The sequence below is a fragment of the Myodes glareolus genome, chromosome 4 (assembly GCF_982192425.1).
Source record: "Myodes glareolus chromosome 4, mMyoGla1.1, whole genome shotgun sequence".
NCBI classification, from domain to species: domain Eukaryota; kingdom Metazoa; phylum Chordata; class Mammalia; order Rodentia; family Cricetidae; genus Myodes; species Myodes glareolus.
This window is the reverse complement of record NC_142029.1, coordinates 39229526-39254411: the sequence shown is the minus strand read 5'-3', so window position 1 is coordinate 39254411 and position 24886 is coordinate 39229526. Positions and strand designations below refer to the sequence as shown.

At 37.3% G+C, this 24886-nt stretch overlaps 1 protein-coding gene across 6 annotated transcripts in view; it reads right to left on the bottom strand.

Annotated features, from left to right (window-relative positions):
• Nucleotides 1-24886, bottom strand: part of Senp6 (SUMO specific peptidase 6) — an 88730-nt gene that overhangs the window by 44241 nt on the left and 19603 nt on the right. For 2 of the 6 annotated variants that reach the window (XM_087905427.1, XM_087905429.1), the window contains 5 exons: nucleotides 24344-24401; nucleotides 19236-19381; nucleotides 17568-17672; nucleotides 11352-11372; nucleotides 6541-6611 (listed from right to left, as the gene is read on the bottom strand). In XM_087905427.1, the coding sequence (XP_087761553.1) occupies nucleotides 6541-6611; nucleotides 11352-11372; nucleotides 17568-17672; nucleotides 19236-19381; nucleotides 24344-24401 (401 nt within the window). The remainder of the gene's footprint in view (nucleotides 1-6540; nucleotides 6612-11351; nucleotides 11373-17567; nucleotides 17673-19235; nucleotides 19382-24343; nucleotides 24402-24886) is intronic. The other 4 variants (XM_087905428.1, XM_087905431.1, XM_087905430.1 and 1 more) reach the window with 4 other exon arrangements.

Sequence of the window (24886 nt, the reverse complement as noted above, 5' to 3'; positions counted from 1 at the left end):
AAAACAAAAACTAGACAAGTATTTAGCATATTAATGAATTGCTTGAAGACAAAACTGTATGATGCATTTAAGTATGAAATTAGTGAGGTATGGTGGTGCATGCATTTAATTCCAGTACTTGGGAGGCAGAAGGGGGGGAATTTAGGGAAAGAGATGCTATTTCTATGTGACCTTTGAAAATGAATTACCCTTTACTATGGAGATAATGAGCCATGCATACATAAACTTTGAACCTGAAGACTTAGCCTACAGCCAAAGGACATAAAAGACAAAAAGACAGAAAAAAACAAAACAAAAAAACCTATCAAAGTTTTACCCTGATGTTACACACAGAAACAAGCTAGTCTAGAACATCTAGATGTTAGTGGCTTTAATAAGGGATAGTTTACTTTGCTATTTCTTTCATTTTTATTTTTTATTTTTCGAGACAAGGTTTCCTGTGGCTTTGGAGCCTGTCGCCTGTCCTGAAACTACTAGCTCTTGTAGACCAGGCTGGCCTCAAACTCCCAAGTGCCTCCCAAGTGCTAGGATTAAAGGCGTGCGCCACCACCGCCCGGCTTACTTCACTATTTCTAAATAAATGTTCACTCAGAGCTATACTATTCCACTCTGAGTAAAAAAAAGAACACAGATTTTTTTTTTATCAGAAAGTACATAAATAGGTGTCCAAAATATAATGAATTATTTGTAAAACTTAATTTACAGCAAAGTAAGTCTGAAAACATGGCCTCAACAGGATATGAATACCTGAAAGGCTAAGGCAGGGAAATTGAGCCCAGGAGTAAACAGACCAGACTGAGCAACACAGGGTGTGCATCAAAGGATTCCTCAACCCCTTTAAACAACACGCTGCTTCAGATTTGTTTTATTTTATTTTGAGACAGGTCTCACTATGCAGCCTTGGTTGACCATGACCTTGCAGAGATCTACCCGCTTCTGTCTCCCAAGTATTGGGGTTAAAGGCTGTGACACCAGGCCCCACTGAGATTCCATTTTATTAAACTCAATTATGAACATAAAGGAAAATCCACAATAAAATATAAAATTTTCATTAGATTTTATAAACTGAACACAAGAAATGTGCACATTATTCAGTTCAAGTATGTATTGGTTTTCTGGCAAATGTTTCGCAAATACAAGTAATATTTAAAATGAGTATATGACCTTCTCTTTGTATCTGAGAGGGGCCTAATAACAGGACTCCTTAAGTTTACAATTAGTAAATGCTTGTTACCTGAAACAGTGTAGTACTTACATAATCTATACATATCTGTCTCAACATCACTTCTAGATTATCTATGTTACCTAACATACTCCATAAGCTATGTAAGAGATTGTTTTACTATGCTGTTTAGTGAATAAAAATAAAACAAAGGGCATATGTTCAATACAGATGCAATTTTTTATTAAACTAAGGTATTATTTTTCAGTTTAATTTTCCGTAATAACTTATACTGTTAAAAGTATGCTTTTGTAGAACCAAAATTAAGTATTAAGATCATGACTACCATACAGTGTGTTTAAAGCAGTTGATACTGTGTTCATGAGCATCACTAAAAAGAAACAAGACCCAGATACCACAACTAAAGCAGAATTCTGTTTCTTAACTGAAGTTATTTGGATCAATGCCTGTGAACTGCTGTAGGGCAAAATTCAAATATCTGTGCTCTTAAAAAATCAACAAAGCTACAACTAAAGAAGTGATTATTAATATTCTAGTAACAGAAAAAAAACAAATGTTCATAGAGATCAGTATTCTTAAAGGGTGAGAATAACAACTCCTTTTTTTAGATGGGGATTACTCTATTCATTCTGAGAGTGAACCTAGTGAGGACTCTTAGCAATGGAGGATACAAAACCTGAAGTGTACATCTTCTATAATCATGCAGGGTTCCCACTGGGAGGACTGGGACATCAACCCGGCTACAAAACTTTGATATACATTCTGTCCTGACTGCAAAGTGTGTTAAGAAAATGATGACCCATAACTTGCGTTGATCCAACGAATGACTGGTCTAGTTAGAGATTCAAACTATGAGAGGAAATCCATGCCTGACACTGCCCAGATGACCAAGAACACAAGGTTGTATAGCCCAGAAACCTAGGGTAGAATCAAATACAATTGGTCAAAAAATAAGTAAAAAAATAAATGAAACGAAATGATTACTAATGATGTTCTGCTATACCCAAAAAATGATGCCTAGCCCAGTCACTGTCTCCCGCAGCTGATGGGAGCTGATGCCGAGACCCAAAGCCAAACATTAGACAGAGAGAGATAGCCCAGGCTGGAGGTTTCCATTAGGTCTCTCCCCTCAGAGCTCAGAAGATGGGGAGGAGGAATTGTGGGACCAGAGCGGTGGAGGGCACTGATTGATCAGAACTTGAAGAATAAACTAAGCAAGGTTTGTGGGAGTTCAGAGACCAAATCAGCAATCCCATAGCCTGCATGGGACTGTGCTAGGGTCTCTGAATTTATGTTATGATTATGTATCACAGTCTTCTTTTAGGACTCCTAACAGTGGAAAAGGGGATGGTCTCTGACTCTTTGCCTGCTCTTGGGACCCTTTCCCTTCTACTGGGTTGTCTCACCCAGTCTTAAAGTGAGCATTTGTGCCTGGTCTTACTGCACCTTGCTGTGCTGTATTTAGTTGTCTCGGGGAAAACAGAACAAAGGACGGATTGTGAAGAATGGGGAGAATGGGAAGCTGTGGTCTGGGTGTACTGTATGAGAAAAGAATAAATAAAAAATTTTTAAAATTTATAATAGCATAATATTTATTGATGCTTACCAAGTAAACTATTCTATATAAAGATACTCAAATGAGCTGTTAGGGTCCACAGATCACTCCACAAAGACCACCACTCACACATGCAATCTACATGTGTAGATTCTTGAGAATGTGTATTTCTTGAGAACAAATTCTGCATCTAGGAATCAGCCACACAACAATATGGCAGCAACCCTGAGAGAAACTCACAGGCTCCTTTTATACACTGTGAGGGCAATTACATGGACAGTTAGGTCATCTCCAGCAAGCATGATTGGTGAAGCAAGCAATGAATACACTAGTTTAAATTTGATTGGTTGTCACACCTTTGGACATATCAGGGCAAGCCCAACATGTATCAAAAAAAAGGGAGGGGGCTACTTGCAGGATCTGTCCTTTTCTGATAGGCTGGCTCTAGCCTTCCAATTCTTTTTTCAAATACAATTGATCATAGTTGCTGAATCTGCAGGCATATACTCCAAAGCTATGGAGGCTCACTGCACAGGGATAGAAAGGCCAGATTAAGTTAAGATACTAAAATGGACTGTTTGAATATAAGAGGACACTTTCCTTCTGTACATGTGAATTATGGAGTGATTTATCAGCTGACTGTTGTAATCCTAAGGTATAATTGCATAAAAATGTAATTAAAATGTACTTATTAAAAGATAACATATAATGTCAATATTTCTAAACTTTTAGAGGAAGACTAAAAACAGTTGCAAAATGAAAAAGATGCTTAAGAAACAAAATGAAAAGCAGAAGGAAAATGAGTGGTTTTAATGTATAATATAAATGCGATCTTATATGCTTGGAAAAATTAATACTATCAAACAAAACAAACAACGAATCCAATGTGCTTTAACACAACTTAAAAAATTACAGTTAATAGTTTAATAAGCTTTAACTTTTTATTATAAATGCTACCAAAGGGTATACTAAAACTCACTATTAAATATATCCTAAACTCAGAAATGGGAGCAAGTAGAATAATAAGAACTTAAAGCAAGAAAGACAGCTCACAAGGAAGAAGAATGCACAGGCGAACAGGGTTCTGAATTTCACACATGGGATGTAACACTTGTACTACACGCACACACACACACATGCACTCATGTGCATACACACACATACCAATGAACTAAATAAATAAATGTAAAAAAATCATCTTGATATCAAGAACCTAAATTCTATTTAAATTGTAAAAAATCATTTGATGATGGTGATGGTAACTTGTAATGTGTTTGAGTGCAGGGGTGTGCATACCGTGGTGCACATGTGGGTGTTGGGTGGTAGTTTTGGAGTCAAGTCTCTCCTTCCACCTTTGAGTGAGGGACCAAACTCAGGTTCTCAGAAGCAAGTGCTCAAACATTTTTATTCACTGTGCCATCTTGTCAGTACCACAGTGATTTCTTTTAAAGACAAAAATATTCCAGGAACTATGCTAGAAACTAATGACACACGATCTCCAAAGAAAACATTAAAATTGCACGTAATCTCCATGCAGCACTATAGGCAATATTAGGCTAGTACCGTAGTTTATCCTATAACCAAGCATATATCTACCTGGCTAACACGAAAGTGGCTGAAAATGGAAGGCTCCATTACCTTAATATAATTAAAAATAAGAGGTAGCATCTTAATATAATTTTTTCTTATTCTCAAGATGAGAACAGCCTTGGCTGGAATCGCTCAATTGGTAGGTCAAGTGCTTATTTGGCATGCACAAAACCCTGGGTTCAATGTCCAGCACTACAGAAACCAAGAGTCTATCTGGGATACAAGACTCTCTTAAAAATACATCTCCTCTTGACAAAGTTTATACTTTAAATACGCAAATATTATCCTGAAATTTAAGTACTGCCCATAAGGACTTACAAATAACAAAGAGTGTAACTTTCCTGAAATAAATGAAGAAAACAGAAAATTATTAGACAAGAATCAAGTAATAACTGTTGTACAAAAAAGAATAAATAAAAAATGAAGGAAACAGAAAATTATTAAACAAAAATCAAGTAACAACTGTTGTATGAATGAATAACAGCTTCATTAGAACCCACTAATGAAGCTGTGGATGCAGCGCAATTCTAGAATACCAGCACTACAGAGGCGTAGGCAGAAGGATTTAGAATTTAAAGCCAGAATTTGACATAGCCAGTTTGACGTTGAGTCATATGAGGCTTTCTGAAAAGTTCAACATCATCCCCCACAACAATCGCCAATGGATGATAAAATCAGAACCTGCAGCACCTCAGCATTATCAGAGAACTTTACTAAGTACCAAAGGGAAAACAGTAATTTTGCAGTGATGAAACCTTGGAGAAACTACTATATAACAAAGTGATCAAAACTAACATCACCAGTAACCAAACACATTAAAATCATGCAATCCCTGATATAAGGCACTAAAAAAGGCACAGCATTTCTGTGCTCTGAAAAAACAGCAGAGATATAGTCTCATCATCATCAAACACAAACTAAGAGGCACTACAAAAGCAACTCCCCTGAAGTCATCAAAATTATCCAGAACTAAAAAAACAACTAATTGCAATGTGGGAAAGGCATCAATGAAAAACAGGTTAGTTCTGAACAAGTCAACAAGCTTAGCAAATAGTCTTATAGCAAGACAGACCTATAGTGAGTGGCATATGCCATTAATCCCATCATTCAGAAGGCTAAGGCAGGAGATCACTAGTTTGAGCTAATTCAGATTATATAGAGTACTATGGAGGCCTGAATGAGATCCTGGGTCAAAAAACAAACAGAACCCCAATAAACAAACAAGTAAATAGCTTACACTAATCTTTACTTTTGACAAAAGTATTGATTTAAAAGGTATGACAATGATAAATATAAACTGTTTTATATTAGTTTTGCAATTTTTCTGTTAGATAATAATTATATCTACAGTTATTTTAAAGTGAATCACAAAGAAATGCAAAGATTATTTCTAATTCTTTAATGAATATTGTTGGGTGGTTTTTGTTTGTGTGTTTGAGACAGGGTCTTACTATTAGCCTTCAATGGCCTGAACTTTCTATGTGGACCAGACTGGTCTTGAACTCACAGAAGTCCATCTGTCTCCATCTTCAGAGAACTAGGATATAAGGTGTGTGCTACAGAGCCCAGCTAAATGAATATTGCTGAACATTAATGAGTGTTGTTGGGTAAACTAAGTATTCTAACATACTGGCTAAATGACACCTAAAATATTACTAGTGGGTCTAATCACTTTGTCTCTCTGTAACACATCTGTAAAATAGAGATAGAGATAGTATTTGTATTGTTCTTCTCGCAAGATCAAAGTAACTTTGCACTGAGTAAGAGATATGGCATTAAACAGACCTGGGTTTCAAACCAGCTGCCATAGTTATCTCTGTAAGCTACAGAGAAATCCCGCCTCAAAAAAAAAAAAAAAAATCACTGTTTTATATGAGGAAAATCAATTTGATGGTGAAATAAATTTTTGCATTAATACAAAACTGATAGAATCTACTATAAAACTATTTTAAAGTTATAGATAATCTATAATTAATACTTGGGCCTTTAACAAAAACATAATGTAATTCAAAGATTTCAAACAGTACTCACCTGATTGTGCAACCATCCTGACAATATAAGACAAAGTTTAAAATAAAAAAATCTCAAGTCTGCCATAAAGTATGATTTTCAATATTATTTCTATTATGTTGGAGACTATTCTAAAGTTACTATCTATAGTCTGTCAATTTGCATTCCTCACTCAGAGTAGCAAATGAAATTGTACACTTACCTACACCTTGGACATGACTTAACATTACAGGGTTGTTTTCAGCTTTTTGGACATGAGGTGGATATTCTTTCCTACAAAAGGAAATTTGTATGATTTCATTCAAATAGAAAATGGAGTTTTCAAAACGACAAGGTCAAAGGATTACTTACATTACATTTATTCAGAGAAACCATAACTTGTCATGTTAAAAAATCGTGCTATAAAATAAACTGCACTGGGAAAATAAAACTCTAGCTAGACAGCAGTGGTGCTATCTCATTTAAATTGTTAATCCACCAGAGTCACAACAGGGGACTGACTGCTAGGACACACATTCAATAAACAAATTCAAATTACTCGGTTTTTCAAGGCAGTCATTTGTTTAATTGAATTTTTCTATTTTTGGGGGGAAAAATGCCTCATTAATAGTCTTAAATATGCAGATGCAAAAGACCCTCTGTTTTAGTTTCAAGTAGCTGGTATTTCAGGCACTATCTTTAGTCGACTTCTAAAGTAATCAATTTGGACACTATATATTTAGGCCTCAAATGCAAAATCTAGACCTTTCTCTCTTGAAAATTTAACCAGTTTAAAAAATTCACATTAAAAATCTTGTCACATATCAGCTTGAAAAAATTATCCAAATGAATACAACTCAATTTATTTTTGCATGTTTTTCATTATTTAAAAGGTAATGAATGAGTAAAATGAATAATGAACTCCCAAAAAATGAATGTTAAGTTTGATCTTGACAATGTTAAAATCAGAACAAAAAAAAATGTTTCATACAAATCAATTATAGTACAAGCAATGTCTTGGTCTTATCTTGCATAGGACATTATGGCATATTTAAGACATTGTCTTAAAATATTAAACTACTCTGTCAAACTTAATATACAATTATCATTATTTTAGAAGGGGTCTCATTATGTATCACAGGCTGCCTTTGAAGTTGCAATCTTCCTGCCTTGGTGCTGGGAGTATAATCATAAACTACCACACTTCCTCCGACATACAATCTAAATATAACTTCAGTATCTAAATGTCCTAAATAGTATATCTAAGTATACTAATTCTGAGAAAGAACAAAATTTTTTCATAGCTAGTATTGAGAGAAAATCACTACATTAGAAAAAAAAAAGCACTAACTCAGGAGGTCTAAGAGATACTTTCTAACACTATGTAAAAGTGTCTAAAAATACTCTTGTTTTATATAAGCAGGAAATCAAAGAAGCTATTCTACTCACAAATTCTCACACTATTGTTTAGTAGTTTCTATTTGGTAGAGAGCAGTGCAATTCATTTGATTACAGAACACAAATGAACATTCTTTCAAGAATTTAATATTTACACAGAAAAGTTAAAGCAGTTAAATAAGAATGACAAAGAAAAGACTATTAAACGAGGGGACAGAGGCTAGGGCGGTGGTGATGCACGTCTTTAATCCCAAAACTTTGGGAGGCAAAGGCAGGCAGATCTCTATTGAGCTCAGACTAACTGGTCCTTAGCCACACAATGACTAAATGACAATTTTAGAATCGAATCCCAGCAACAATAACTAGAGCAATAGCATGAACATGTGAACAATTTCTACTCTGCCGAGATTTTAACATTTGTGATGATATAAATTGTGAGGGTGGGAAAAAGGACTTGCCTTTCACACAGTGGTAGCAATGGTACCATTGAAAAGGGAAAACTTGGGGTTTAACTCAGTGGATGGAATGTGTTTGCTTAGCCTGCATGAAGACCTGGGTTCAATGCCAGCACTGTATATTGTTTGTATGTATGTAATTTTATCACTCAGGAGATAGAAGCAGGAGGGTCAGAAGTTCATGGTTAGGGCTGGAGATGGCACAGCAGTCAAAACAATCTTAACTTCCCTTGCAGAGGACCTAAATTCTGTTCCCAGCAGACACACACACACCTCCCCCCAACTCCCAAACCCTACCCACACACAGTCACCTATAACTCCAGCTCCTGGAAGAGTTGAGACAATGCTTCTGACCTCCAAAGACACCTGCGCTCATGTGCCCAAATCCACAGGAAGATACATAGACACATAATAAATCACCAGAAAAAAAAAAAAGTTCAAGGTCATTTCACTACACTGAGTTCTAAACCAATCTGGGATATTTGAAGACACTGAATCAAAGAAAGAAGGTCTAGAAGCCCTGCTAGCTAGTTTTCATAGTACAGGAAAGTAATATCTTCCTTGAATGACCTATAAATGACCATACCTTATTATGAACCTTTTAGTTACAAAACCAATCAGTCAAGCAGGACATGCCCACTGGTCTAATATAGAATGAAGCTTACTGGGGTAGTCAGCTCTTTGCTGGTTAGATCTGAGATCCTCTGCACAGGAGAGAATTCATGCCTGATACTAGAGACCTAGTCAAAAAGCCCTTGACTGGGCAGGTCACAGGTCATAGTAGTGACCTACTGCTGCTGGTTTGCCAAATAAACATAGTATCAAATTGCCTTCTAAATATTTATGTTTACACCCAAAGGGAAGAGCTAACTTCGGCCCTGTTCAGAAGTTTCTGTCTGAAATAAATGCCAGTTTGATGCAGAGACTCAGAAGTGATCAGCGTTAAGAAGTGCCTGTGAGTGTTCAGCTCTAAACGTGACATCTGCACACACTCCTTCTCTCTCCCCCACACCCCAACACAAAGGCTCAGTGGGAAGTATCAGAAGAATGAAAGAGCTGAGGAATGGGGATTAATGGTATGAAATGTTATTTTCTAGATGTAAGATGGTAGCCACACTCACAAACTCCAAGCAGTGGAATTTACCTACACAAGACCTGTATTAGCCTGAGCCCATCAATATGCCATCATGAATGGGAAGAAGCTCATGGGGTCCCATCTCTCCTTAAGGAGTCACAGGCAGTTAAAGGTTAACAGAAAAACCAGTAATTATTTCTTAGTGGTATAGCCAGCGGTAAGTTTCCCTTGCTTAAGTTAAAAAAAAAAAAGCCCTCACCTGTGCTCATGCAAGGAACTCTAAATGCTCGTGGGGGGGAGAAGCACGGGACATGGGGGACATAGGGATGGGGGAAATGGACAAAAGGAAGAAGTAGGACCTTGTTAAGGAAAGGAAGAGCTTCAGCGGGAGAAAGGGAAGATACTGGGTGAATCAGTTCATACTACATTTTATGAAATTGTTAAAGAATAAATTTTAAATGCTCAAAATTAATTTTTTTGAAGGGCATGTTTTCAGCTTCTAGCCTAAATGGTGCACATGCCTGTAATCCCAGCAGCTGGATCGGCAGAATGATCAGGAGTTCAAGGTCAGCCTCGGTTTTATAGTGAGTTAAAGGCCAGCATGAACTGCAAGAGACTCCATCTCAAAAAACATTTTGGGCTCCTAACTATACTATTAACAATATTATTAACAAAAAACCCACAATTATTTACCAGTTACAAATAAACACACTGAAAAAAAAATGATATACACTGTATTAGTGAACTATGCTCTTTGCAATCTGATTCTTTGTACTACCTAATAAGGATGAATACATAAATATCCTGTAATACCCACAATGCTAAAATGTATTGTAGTATTACATGCATTCACTTGTATTCCAGACTTCATAGTTACTGCTTTCAAGTTTTCTTGTATGTTTTCCTACACAAATAAGGTAAGTCAGCTATTCTTAATTATAATAAAATAAAATGCAAACATAAAAATATCCCTTAGCTCTGTGGTGGTGGCACACACCTTTAATCCCAGCACTCAGGAGGCAGGGGTGCACAAAGAAATTCTGTCTTAAAAAAACAAAACAAAACAAAAAGCCCTTAAGCTTAATATAAAATGTTTCCATATGTATTCCAGATATCACACTCAGGTTGTCAAGTTTAGTGACAAGCACCTTTATTTATCAACGTGCCTCTTCACTTACCTATAAGAATGATCTTGTTTAAATAAAAGTATTTTTATTTGATAATAAATTGAATTACCACTCACAATCTTATTTTCCTTAAATTACAGTAGTCAGGCTGGGTACATAGCTCTGGGGTAGTACCACCAACCACTCCTGACTGCTGGAGCAAGGAGTGCACTACCATGCCCAGTTTTCTTTTTCTCCTTTACTGGAGACAGGGTTTCTCTGTATAGCACTGACTGCTTTTCCCTTTGTAAAAGTCTCTCGTGGCACAGACTGAGTTTGTACAACTTGGATTCTACTGCCTCAGCTTCTCAAATACTGAGATTGCAGTTGTGAGCCACCACACCTGGCCAACCTTACCCTCTTGTTTAAGGTAACCTTTACCATTTTTCTCTATTCTAAAACTACCATTTCTCCCCTCATTCTACTTGGTAACAAATTCAATTCACACTCAAAAACCAGCAATATATACATATTTCATTCAGAATATTTCTGTTGTCTCCCAGCCCATTTTTACAGAGCATGTAAAATTCTACGAGCAAGGCTAGCCTGATCTACACAGTGAGTTCCAGGCTATGGACAGGTCTTGCTGTTTCGCTCATCCTGTGCTCTTCATGACTCAGGCTACTCAAGACATCCTGCTAGAAAGGGTTGGGTGATTTAACTGCAAATAACTTTACAGTTAAGGCACTGAAAATTTGATTTTTAAAGAAAATTAGTCAGACATCAGCATAAATAATAACCATCCATGCAATATACATGTATTGAAAATTAGACTGAAACATTACCCACACACCAAATATCACAATGTACTATGAATAGGTTTCCTTCCATTAAAATAGTAAGCTTTGTGATGAACTCCACTTTAGGGTATTGTTCAAAGCACATAAGCTGATAATTTATTGCTACACCCATGTTCTAATTTCAGTAACATTAAGCTTACCTTTCTTTGCGGTCCTGATTGCTTAAAACATGAAAAAGAAAGAACATGTAAGTGGGAGACTTCACTGTTGGTATGTCATTGCAGCTGTCATTGCAGTCAACAACTATTAATAGGAGCAACTGGTTTTTGCGTATACTATGTTAACTATTATTTTTTTAAATTTTGGTCAACATAAAATAAGTTGTCAAATATTTAATAGGAAGATATGGATGCATAAAATTAAAAATCCTCAGAAGAGCTTTACCTGAAGTATTGGATGACAGATTTTATGAGAGTCATAAATATCATTTAAGAAATATTTCCTGGAAATTACAAAAAAATCTAATAATTTCAGTTTTATTATATCAGAAACAAAGTTTCTAACTACACAACAGTCTTAGAATAAATACTGTATGTTATTTAGGACACAAGACAAAGCCTAGGTTTATAATCATGGCCTCTTATCACGAGTCCAATATATAAAAGTTATTTCTACATTTCTCCACAATTCATGGAACCTCCAGAAAACATCAGTTACCTGAGTAAAACTATAGTCTTCAATTTAGAATAAAATAAAACTCACATTCTGAAATTATTGCTCTCCATCATATAAAAGATTAATATTCAAAACTGTAAGTAAAACAAGTAACAAAATTTTAAAACTACAGTATTACATTCCTTTCACTAAAGTACACAACAACAGTACAATCTAACAAATTAAGAAAAAAGTAACCAATGAGCAAAGGACACATTAAAAGGCTGGCCAGCAGTGGTGCAGGCCTTTAATCCCAGCACTTGGGAGGTAGAAACTGGAGGATCTCTGTGGGTTAAAAGCCAGCCTGGTCTTCAGAGCAAGTTCCAGGACAGGCTCCAAAGCTACAGAGAAACCCTGTTTTGACAAAACCCAAATAAGTAAATAAATAAAAGACACATTAAAACAGTTTTCAACAGTGAATAAACAATACATCTACACTAATAGATCTGAAAGTTTACCTTTACTACCAAAGACTCATAGAAAACTTCTGTCAGATGACAGAAAAATGATAACATGGCATTTCTGTTGAAGTCAAAGAAATATAAATACCCAGGCTCAAACACAGGCTGGCTTTCTATCTCTCTTAGAAAGCTACAGCCCCAGGAAACATTGAAACACCTAAAAGTGAGATACTTCTAATGTCATACTGCTGATCCCAAGAGGTGAACAAGAACTCTAAAAAATTTTTTTAAAACTTACCTGTTTTAAAAAAAGGGGGGGGGATAGCATATTGAGCAAATAGGTTTGGTTCTTCCCACTAAACTAGGGACAGGAAGAGAAATTCTTACCACCTTATCCTTGAGAAAAATACATTTTAAAGACAGGATGTCTTGGTGGAAATGGAAGCCCTGGATTCCATCCTCAGCAACACACACACATGTCTACACATACACATGTCTACTTTACAAATGACAACATTCCACAAGAAGCTTCAGTGTATATACTATCAAAGCTCACACCAGAAGGATGCACATGCATACATAAAAATAGATTAAACATGTAGAAGTTATTAATAAAGCAGGACTTTCAAAGTGTCAACTTATACTCTTTTTTTAAACCATTTCATACAAAACAGCAATAAAAAGCTTTTAACAAATGTGCTAGTGGTCTTAAAAAGAAAAGGAGGGATTAGAAAGATGGCTCAGTGGTTAAGAGCAGAGACTGCTCACATACAAGGCTCAAGTTTAATTTCTGGCTCCTGTATCAGGGACACACAACTGCATACAACTCCAGCTGCAGAGGATCCAACACATTCTTCTGGCCTCTAAGTACTTTTAGACTCATGTGCACATAGCTGCACGCACACACACACAGACACACACACACACGTATAATTAAAAACAAAAAAATAAATCTTCAAACAAAACCATGAAAATAAAAAGATATTTTTAGACACTGATTTAATTCGGATATTCATGTCTTGATTTAGGCTTTTGAAACGTCCAAGGTAGAGCCATCCATTAATACTTAAATCTTGCTTATTCTGGGACCCAGTTTCTGAGTATATATGAAATACACACACACACACATTATATATTTAGCATCTGAGAATTTAGCCTCAAACTAAGGACCCTACACTTTAGGCTCCTAAGTGGTGACTTTAAGACATGTGACACACTCCACTGGATCACACATGTTTTTAAAGACATTTATTTATTTTCCCCTTTAAAAGTTTCTAACCAAAGTTTAAAAGAAAGCTAAGAAAATAATGATTAGAAAGTGAAATTAAAAAGAAAACATACAACTATAAAAAGTGTTAGTTTTTAAAACTGCTTAGAAGTGGGGTAGAGCAATAATGTAGACAGATTAGCTCATTTTTCTCTTGTAATTTCCCTTAGCACGTCAGTGCATGAGCCTATCTTTTATATATAAAACAACTTTTGGAACAGTAGTATGGTGCGGGAGAATTGTCTGTATTCTGTAATTTTGTTTATTTTGAATAAACGCTGATTGTCCAGGCAGGAAGTATAGGCGGGTCAACCAGACAGGAAGTAGAGGCGGGGCAATGAGAACAGGAAAATGCTAGGAAGGAGAAAGCCCATTTCTCCCACTCCTGTCCAGACACTGAAGAAGCAGGATGTGACCTGCCTGGCTGGAAAAGGTACTGAGCCATGGGGCTAACACAGATAAAATTATGGGTTAATATAAGCTACAAGAGCTAATAAGTAACCTGAGATAATGGGCCAATCAGTTTTATAACTTAAGGAGATCTCTGTGTGATTTTCTTTGGGGCTTACTGGCTGTGGGGTATCGGGCGGGACAGATACCCCAACGAGCAGGCCCTCATGTTACAGTAGTAAGAAAACAGATTAGAAAGTATATTATCTCCACCAAATGATACAAATCTGATATAATATTTGACAACCACCTTCCCCCCACCCAAACTATCAATCTTCCTTAAAAACTACAAACTACTAGAAAACAGTGTCTGACATAAAAAAAAAAAAAAGCCCTATCACTCTCTCCAAAAAAATGTTCTGTAGACTACCAAACTGGTAACACTTCTTAATTTCAAATTAAGATTTAGGAAAAATCATAAAAAATTCTTTTCCATTTAGGTCTCTGAAGTGCTCTCAAAGGCTGTTTGCTGTATAACATCCTCCTGCAGGACAGCTCTATGCCACAAGCAGTTGGCATATCCGAAATACTGAATTTACACCCAAGCCCCTGTCCCTAGGGTTGGAGCGGTGTGGTAGTGGTTAGGGCCCAGGGCCTCCCCTGCAGTAGCCCTCACTAAACTTTCTAGTTGGAGATGTCTTCAAATCCAAGGCATTCTTGTTGCCTCAGCTTGACTCTAAATGCTGGGATTACAGGCATGTGCCAGCACATCTGGACTCATTTATTCGCCTTCCTGTCCTTAACCATTATTCTTAAATTCAATCTGAGAGGGAGAGATTTAGCCATATTAATCATCCAATACACGGTTTTTCATCTATACCTGTTTTGCAACCTACAAACCCCTTTGTTTTTGAAGCAATAAAACCGAGAACTTTCAATGACTTGATTTTGGAGTTCAAAATTCTTTAAAAGACAAGTCATAAGTTGGCTCTAGAGGGATCCCAGGTGTCCACGGGGATGTCCCCAGCTAGGTCCTTGGGCAGCAGTGCAGAGGGTGCCTGAACTGTCCTTGCCTGACTATCACGCTGATGATTATCTCGAATATCACCATAGACTCTTCTTCCAGCGATGGAAGGAGATACAGACAGGGACCCTCATCAGAGCAACGGACTGAGCTCTCAAGGTCCAGTTGAAGGGCAGAAGGAGGGAGAAAATGAGCAAGGAAGTCAGGACCTCGAAGAGTTGTTCCACCCACTGAGACAGCGTGCCTGTTCTAATGGGAGCTCACCAAATCCAGCTGGACCGGGACTGAATGAGCATGCGACCTAACCGGACTCTCTGATTGTGGCTGACAATGGGGGCTGACTGAGAAGCCATTGATAAAGGCACTGGGACTTGTTTCTACTGCATGTACTGGCTTTTTGGGACCCTAGTCTATTTGGATGCACAGCTTCTTAGGCCTGGATGTAGGAGGGAGGGCCTTGGACTTCCCACAGGGCAGGGTTCCATGCCCTCTCTCAAGCAGGGAGGGGTAGGGAGGGGGGTGAGTGGGGGAGCAGGAGAGGAATGGGAGGAGGGGAAGAAGTGGAAATTTTTGAATGGAAAAAAAAAAAAAGACAAGTCATTTTCTCTTACACAGATTTGAGACAAACATGAGCGCAATTTGCTGCCACCAGAACCTTGAATGTTTCCCTTACTGCCTCTAAGCATTCTGGACAGATATTCTGACTCAGGATTGTCTTGGGATAGGAATCAATTCCAGAAGCTTTTGTAGAAAACAATATTCTTACCAATAAACACTAGCTTTTACCAACTAAATCTTAATATTTTCAGAGATGAGCAGCAATACACATTAAAAGACACAATATGGCAAAGACCCAGTATAAAACAAAACACAATTTCCTGACTTTAATCTTTTTATGTAACCACACATCTTATTTTTTTTATTCTTTATCCTTATGTTGGTGCCCCATGTTGGCCTGAGAGCCTGATTTGTTTGTGTACCCTGCATTATAACAAAGTAAATTGTTGTTGTGAGCAGTAACTTCTGTCTATTGAACTGAATTTCTTAAAAGAATTTTATGTGAGGGGGGCTGGCAAGATGGCTCAGCAGTTAAGAGAATTGCCTGCTCTTCCAAAGGTCCTGAGTTCAATTCCTAGCAGAACATTGTATACATAATACAGAATATTGTATACATAATAAATAAATATTTAAAGAAAAAAAAAGAATGTTTTTTTTATGTGAGGGCTGGAGAGATGGCTCAGTGGTTAAGAGCATTCATTGCCTGCTCTTCCAAAGAGTACAATTCCCAGCAACCACATGGTGGCTCACAACCATCTGTAATGAGGTCTGGTGCCCTCTTCTGGCCTGCAGGCATACACACAGACAGAATATTGTATACATAATAGATAAATATTTTTAAAAAAAGGAATTTTATGTGAAAAGTACAATAACATATTTAAGAAAAGCAAGCTTTCATTTAGTCATCTTAAATTATGAGAAAAAATTAAAGATTTTTGTCAAAGATTTATTGTAGTAAATCTACATAAGCATCAGATATAGCAAGTTTCTAAGGTTTGAAACATTTTTTTAAAAAAAATATAAGTAACAAGGTTAAAAATAAAGAATACATCAGGCAGTGGAAGCACATGCCTTTAGTTTCAGCACTTGGGAGGCAGAGTTCAAACAGCCTAGTCTACAGAGCAAGTTCCAGGACAGACTCCAAGGCTATAAAGAGAACTCTGTCCCGAAAAACCAAATAAGCACATAAATTAACAAACAAATAAATAAATAATGCTGTGTACGTTGTATACAAAAATAAATGTTAACAGTTATATAGAAATAAACATCCTAGGGCCTAAGAATCTTGAATCAATTGAAAGGAAATACTGACATTCTAAAATTGACTCTGAAAAGGCTAAGAATTGTTTAAAAGACCAATCTTTTTACAACCATTATTTTCACTGCTTTAAGAATGATATACTACTTTCAACATTAGTGAAAACTCCTAAATTCATTATAATATGACCAAACACTTTAAACTAATGGGGTTTGCTTGAAACTCTGAAATCTTAAAAATAAGAAAACTAATAAAAATTAGTTTTGCTCCTTAGGTCAACTACCAGTAGGACAGGTCAAGCTAGATCAATATTACTTATCAGTTTCATTAAGCATCTTCTTAGATCTAGAATGTAATACAGCAAATGGTTCTTATTTTAAATTCTCTTCTACAAAAATGTGATTTTCAGGGGGCTGGAGAGATGGCTCAGAGGTTAAGAGCATTGCCTGCTCTTCCAAAGGTCCTGCAGAGGTTAAGAGCATTGCCTGCTCTTCCAAAGGTCCTGAGTTCAATTCCCAGCAACCACATGGTGGCTCACAACCATCTGTAATGGGGTCTGGTGCCCTCTTCTGGCCTGCAGGCATACACACAGACAGAATATTGTATACATAATAAATAAATAAATTTTTTAAAAAAAATGTGATTTTCAAACATAAAGTATAAGAAGTCATGAATTATGTCGGAGATATAACTCTTCAAAGACAGTGAAAACTGCCAAGTTCTACACATAAAAAAAAATTTTTAAAAATTAAAAACATGCTTAAAAAGAGTGAATGATATAGTCCAAGGTAACGAGGTCCTTACCTCTGAGCTGCTGTTTTGACGCCTGGTGTCTGTGCATGAGCATGATGGAAGCGTCTGCCATGAACTACGGTTCCAGAGCATAATGCTGCAGCTGGTGTATTTTCACTGCGCATTCAAAAACAAACAATAGTTTGTACAGACAAAACCGCATACACACTGACAGAATAACTCTTTAAAATCTGAGCATGCACACAAAAGCTGTGCACTAAAATAATAATATTACTAAGATAAATCTAATTAAACTTCTAAAATTGTCTACTAGGAGACTCCCTAATATCTTTTCAAATATTTCCAAAACCAAGGGAAAAGAATAACTAGGATACTAAAGCAGAAGTCCAAAGGCTAAAACTTTAATTCTCCTAACTTGAAAGTTACCTGGTGTTTACAGATTTTATTGTGCTAGCTACATGGTGATAGAGTAGCTTTTCTAAAAAGATTGATTTTCAACTCCATTTATGGGATGTTACTGATATTAATAGCACAGTCTTAGGGTAGCAACAATTTACTACCATAGCCAATAGAAAAGGAATGTTTTATCTGAAGAAGTAGAATAAAATCTTTTAAGAGAAAAACAAGATTCTGAGATGACCCAAACTAGGACGTATGTTAGTGAGTGTGAGCTGAAATGACCTGAACTAGGACGTATGTGAGTGTGAGTTCCTGCATCTACTATACTGCCTTAAACTTCAGGTTGTGGCTGATTTTCCTCTATACCAACATAAAAGAAAATTCGTGAGATGTCACATACTAAAATGTTTCTTACAACAGGCTTTATTCAGAAATCATTACAATTAAGCCTGAAATTAAGCCTCCAAGGGCACTGGAGAGATGGCTTAGGGAGTGAAATGTTTGTTGTGTGAGCATGAGAACTTGGGTTCAGATCCAGCCTTGTGCAAGCCTCGTGTGGGCCCCAACACAACATTGCCAAAGGGAGGCCATGCAGACCTCAGGGCTCTCTGGTAAAACAGTCCACCTGCACCTGAAATAGCAAGCTAAAGGTTCAGTGAGAGACCATGTCTCAAATAAACAAAACAAAACAAAAAACAACAACAACAAAAAGTATAGGTCAAGTGTGTAACAATCAGGGGCAGAGGCAGTACATTTGGATCTCTGAAATTGAGAATAGTCTGATCTACATAGTAAGTTCCAGGCTGGCCAAGGGCTATATAGTGACCAGGTCTCAAAAAAGAATTCTGTCTAGCTTCCATACATAGAGCACACATGTGTATGCACGCATGCATCACATATACAAATAAATATGTAAAATACAACTTTAAAAGACTGGATCTAGCAAGGTAACTCAGCAGGTAAAGGCAAGTGCCACCAAACCAACAAAGCTGAGTTCAATCATAGAACCCACATGGGGGAGGGAACAACTCAACTCCTTCAAACTGTTGCCCGACCTCTACACAAACATCATGGCACATGTACATACATGTGTACACATGTACATATACACAAGAAAGGAATGAATGCATGAATGCCTATAAACATCTTTTTAAAGATTCAAAGAATCCAAGCAATGCCCTGGCCTTACTGACAAATTCAAAAGAAATGGAGTAGGGAAGGCCTCTAGTCACAAAGTAGAAACTTTTTCTTTACCTTCTCGATAATACCTATGCATCAATCTTTCTATTTTTAAAGAACTGATTCAACTTTTAAATGTACCTCAGTTTTTTATTGTTGCTTAACATGTTAAGTCCAATTGGATTGCCTTTCAAAGTTTTAAAACTGTCAGTCTTGTTTCGTCTTACATAGGTCTTCAAGATGAAATCACCAGAACTAGTAGCAACAATTTCAGACCTCCGATGTAACTGCAAAAAGATTCATAGATGTTAAAGAGTCAATAAACGACATCACATGGTAATTTATGAACAATACCTGAAAACTCATTTTTAAAAAAAAAGCCAATCATGATGGCACACAAGGTGGAGGCAGGAGGATCACAATTTTAACGCCAGCCAGTGCTACACATTTAATAAACCAGAGAGATGGTTAGGTGGGCAAAGGCACTCGCCACAAAGCCTGGCAACTGGGAGTTCAACCCCCAGGACTCACATGGTCAAAGTGGAGAACTGACTGTCAAGTTCTTCAACTTCCACAAGAGCCATGTGCACATACACACTCACACAAATGTAATTTAAAAATTTAAATGTGACTAGGACATAATGGGCTCTAATTTCAGCACTCTGGAGACCGGGAGGCAAAGCCAAGAGGATTGTCATAAATTTGAGCCCAGCCTTGTCTATACAGTGAGTTCCAGGCCAGTTGAGGCTATTAAAATGATACTGTCTCAAAGAAAGGGAAAGAGGAAAGGGAAGAAGAATGAAGAAAAGGGAAGGGTGGGCCAGGCTGTGCAGGAGAAGGGAGGGGCGAACAAGATAAAAATATACAGAGCTATTGGAGACAGAGGGGGATGGGGGATGGTGGGAAGACAGCAGCCAGACAGACCTGAGTGAAAATGGTTCAATTCTTTCCCTAAAGATAATGTGAATTTGTAGGAATAGGGAATATATTATTTTTCTTTTCATATAAATATCTCAAAAACACTTAGAAAAATTAAGGTAATGAATCTTGGGCTACTTTCCTCTCAAGAAAGCAAAATCAACTCCTCCCCCCAAAAAGTAACAAGAACTAACATTTCCACTGCTTAACAGACCTGCTGCCATCAGTAGGACGGTACTGCAAAATATGTGCTATCCTCATCAAAGTTTCTACATAAATACAAACCAAGGTATAAATGTTAACATAAACATACTGACAAGAAGAGCCTGGGATGTCCAATATCTAATCAACTTACTTTTGGTACCATTCACTGAATAAAGCAAAAGCTGCTTTCCAACTCTATGGTCCTCAGTTTTTGTTTCTTTTGTTTTTTTTTTAAGTGGATATGAGTGTTTTGTCCAAATGTATGTATGTGTACTGTGTGGGGCTCTGGGGTCTTAGACTAGAAGAGGGCATTGGATCCCTGGAACTGAAGCTGTGATCTACTATGTGGGTGCGGGTGCTGCTGGAAACTTAACCCAGGTCCTTCTCTAAGAACAGTAAGGGGTCTCAACCACTGTGCCATCTCTCCAGCCCCAATATAAAAGAAAACCACATATCTACTTTACTATTTTTTTACATTATCTATTTACTTATTTCATGTATGCAGTTCTCTTTTTCCTCCATGTGTAGCAAGCAACTTTTACCCGGAGTGCCATTTCACTTTGGCCTTCCTATCTATTTTAATATCTTCTTCCTTCTCCCTCCTTAAAAAAAGAATGCATATAAATTGAGAATATCATACAATGTATTTTGATCATATTTACTCCCTTTCCTCAACTCCTCCCACTGTTGGGTTTTCATACTCACACATACATATATGTACATATACACGTACATATACGTCTTGGTATATAGCCCTGACAGGATTAACACTAAAAACAAACCTCAGCAGAATCCTGCTGGGATAATAGGCATGTGCCGCCACATCCAGCTTAATTTCTTTAAAAAACAAAACAAAACACCAATGTCTTATTATGAAATCTAGACCAGGATAAAGTAATAGTCTTAATCACTAGCCCAAAGTAAAATGCACATTTATTGGCTCTATAGAAGAAATTCTCTTAGGCACAAATAAACTGGCAAAAGGAACAGAGATAACTGGGATAAAGTTAATGACATTCTTCCATTTTTCTTGAGGTAGATGCTTGCCTGCTATGTTCAAAGACAAGGGTTCGATTCCTGGCATAACCTTTTACCATGTGGGTCCAGAGATCAAACTTAGGTCATCAGTCTTGGTTGCAAGAGCCTTTAGGCACTGAGTCATTTTCACCAGTCCCAAAGCAAGCTATTCTTAACATATAGAATAAATGGAATATATTCAACCTTTGGGAAAAGTTAAGAACTTCAGGTTTGCCAGGCAATGGTGGTGCACACCTTTAATCCCAGCACTCGGGAGGCAGAGACAGACAGACCTCTGTGAGTTCGAGGCCAGCCTGGTCTACAAGAGCTAGTTCCAGGACAGGCTCTAAAACTACAGCAAAACCCTGTTTTGAAAAACAGAAAAACAAACAAAAAATGCTATAAGCCAAAGACTTACATTAAAACCCTATAGTAGAATTAAGTGGCACATGCTTAGAAATACATTCTTGTCCTTGAATACCTGGGAGCTAGAGGCAGAATGGGGAGTTTGAATTTGAGGTCCTCAAGCACTTCACTACTTAGCTTTCTCTCCAGCCCCTCAACCATGTTTCTGATTAAGGAACTGTATGTTTTCAAAAAGTCCTTTTATAGGCAGATATGGTGATACAAGTGTAAAACTCCAAAACAAGAAAGGATGAGTTAGGAGGATGGAGCATTTAGGGTCAGCATAGGCTACATAGCAATACTGTCTCAAATGAATATCTTTATTGAAAATGCATGAGGGAATATCTACCAACAACCCAATGTCACATCAAAGCAAGAGTGTATATATAAGAAAAATTCTTAAATATCTTATTTCTGATGCCTACAATTTCTAAAGGATAGATCATTTCACTCAGCAACAAAATAACCAGTACTTTTAGCTTCATTATGTCATGGTTTGAATATGGAAAGTTGTGGGACTTCTAAATGGAATAGGCTTGCCAAAGAAAATATGCCAACAAGGGCGGGTTTGAAGGTTTTATAATCTGCGCCACTTCCTGGCCTCCCACTCCTGCTGCCATGCCTTTCCCATCTTGATGACTGCACTTCCTCTCAACTCTCAGTAAATTAAGCCCTTTCTTCCCAATTTACCTTTCGTCAGAATATTAATTAACTACTTTAGTTAGGAACTATGAATCTCATGGAAACTATCATATTTTATATTGTCAATTCCCTTTAAAAAGGCTTCCTTTACTATCGGTTACACTTAGTACTTAGCTCCAGAAAAAAAAAAAAAATCAATCTAAATTCTTTTGTTTTCTTTCTTTAAAAAAATTTTACTTATTATCTTGGTTTGTTTCTTTGGCTGCTTGTTTTGGAGATATGCATTTAGTGTAGTCCTAGCTGGCTTTAGAGAGATCTGCCTGCTTCTGCCTCCCCAGTTATGGTATAAATGCAAAGACCAGCATGCCTGGCTTCTTAATGTTTTCTTGAAGCAGGGTCACATGCACCCCAGACTGGTCTTGAACTTCCATGTAACTGAAGATGAACTTGAACCTCTGATCCTGCTGTCTTCGTCACACATGCACCACCATACCTGGTTTATATGGTTTCATGTATGCTAGGCAAGCACTTTACCACACCCAGGCTCATAAACATATTTATTCCACAGGAGAATCACAAAATATAAGCTTACTTTTTCTCTTGTCACAAAAGTACAGAATTGTAAGACATGTGCTATACAAGATGAGGAGTTGAGTCTGGATTCTCAGACCCTCAGAAAGCCAGGCAGGCATGGTGGCCACTTGACATCCCAGCATTGGAAAGCACACAGGATACCAGGAAAGTGGGGCTAGCTATAGAGCCAAGTCAGCAACCTCTGGGCTAAGCAAGAAATTCTGCCTCAATAATAAATAAAGCAAAGATCTGTCAAAGAGATCTCAACTATGGAGCACAAGAACATATGCACTCACACTCAACACACACACACACACACACACACACACACACACTTTTCTTTAAAAAAAACACAAACACTATTTTATTATTTTAGATATCTAGCATATCTACTTTTTTCTCCTAGTAATTTTTAATAATTATGGTCTTAGTCACTAATATACCAAATTACTGAGGAGTGGGAAATATAGTTGTAACAAGTATACATTGAGCCACTTATGAATGATTATGTCACAGGTTAGAGCATTACTGTTCAGCCTGGGGGATGTCTTTAATCCTAGCATTGAGGGAAGCAGGCAGATCTCTGTGAGTTCGAGGTCAGCATGGTCTACAGAGTGAGTTCCAGGACAGCCAGAGCTACACAGGGAAACCTTGTCTCGAAAAACAAAACAAAACAACAACAACAAAAAAATCCTATTAATAAAAATCAACATGATAGTTTTGGCCCAACTCAGTTTTCCAAATAATACAAGCTGAATACTACTGAGGAATGGAGGGGAAGAGGCTCACTTTGTAGAGCATTTGCTTGGCATGAGCAAAGTCCTGGAGATCTCAATTCTAGTCCTCACGTTCGTGGAGCAGCCATCTCCCCAGTCCCAGAGCTGTTTTCTATGGACCTTTACAGACGGCCTCCAGAACTCCAAGTGAAAGCAAGACTAGAAAATCTGTACAGTAAGTACACTACCAACCACACAAGGGAGCAGGGCCTGGGGTGCTACAGACATGTCTGCTCCAGCTCCTTTTCTGCTTCCCAGTAGCCAAGGGATGAGGAGCCTCATAAGCCGGATGCTTCCACCATGTTGTTACAGGTCCAAGTAACAGTGGACAAAAAAAACAAACTTGAGCCAGATTCAATCTTCCTCCTCTATTAAGTTGACTACCTATTTTTTAATACCCATGGAAAGCCCAACTAAGACAGTTCTATAGAGATAAATAAAAAATTAGAACTATTTGTGTCTGGAGTCGGGAATGGGAACACGGCGACTTACTTATAAATCTTTCTCTTTAAAAATGACACAGCTTCACTCTGTAGCCCTACTGGCCTGAACTCACTATACAGACAAGCTGGCCTTGAACTTGAGGCAAGCCCCATTTCTTTAACTCCTAAGTGCCAGGATTACAAGGTACAGATTACCACTTTCAGCCAATCTTTTAAATAACTTTTATGGGTACATAACACAAAAGAAAAAAATACTTTGAGCAACACTTGCCTTTTTTCCTTTTGAGGTTTCAGAATCCTCATCTTCTACACTGAGTAGGTTTGCCCCACTATATAGAAAATAAAGGAAGAAACCTTAAGCAACAATTACAGTCCACACATTAATGCATCTGCTTTATTTTCACTGCTCATCGAACTGGAGGAGTCAGCAAACTTTTCTGCAAAGCCTCAGGCAGTCAAGCATTGTAGGCTTCCCATATTTTAACTATATATACATTCCCTGTTACATCTTTACCACGGCAGCATGAAAATAACCATAACATTATACAGCTGGCTGCTTTTCAACACAATTATGAACATCTAGGCAGTGAGCAAAAAGATAATCCGCTGATCCCTCCCTAAATGAACATATGATCTTCTTTGTCAGGCTATATAGTTTATATTTACATATGTGCACTATTTCCTTTTCTGTCTTGAATTGTCATCTAGCGAACAGAAAAGTAATAAAAGCAAAGTACCACTAAGGGAAGGAAAATGAGCTAAGAAGAAAAATCCTAAAGGTACTGGCACAATGACATCACATCACCCTTGGAGA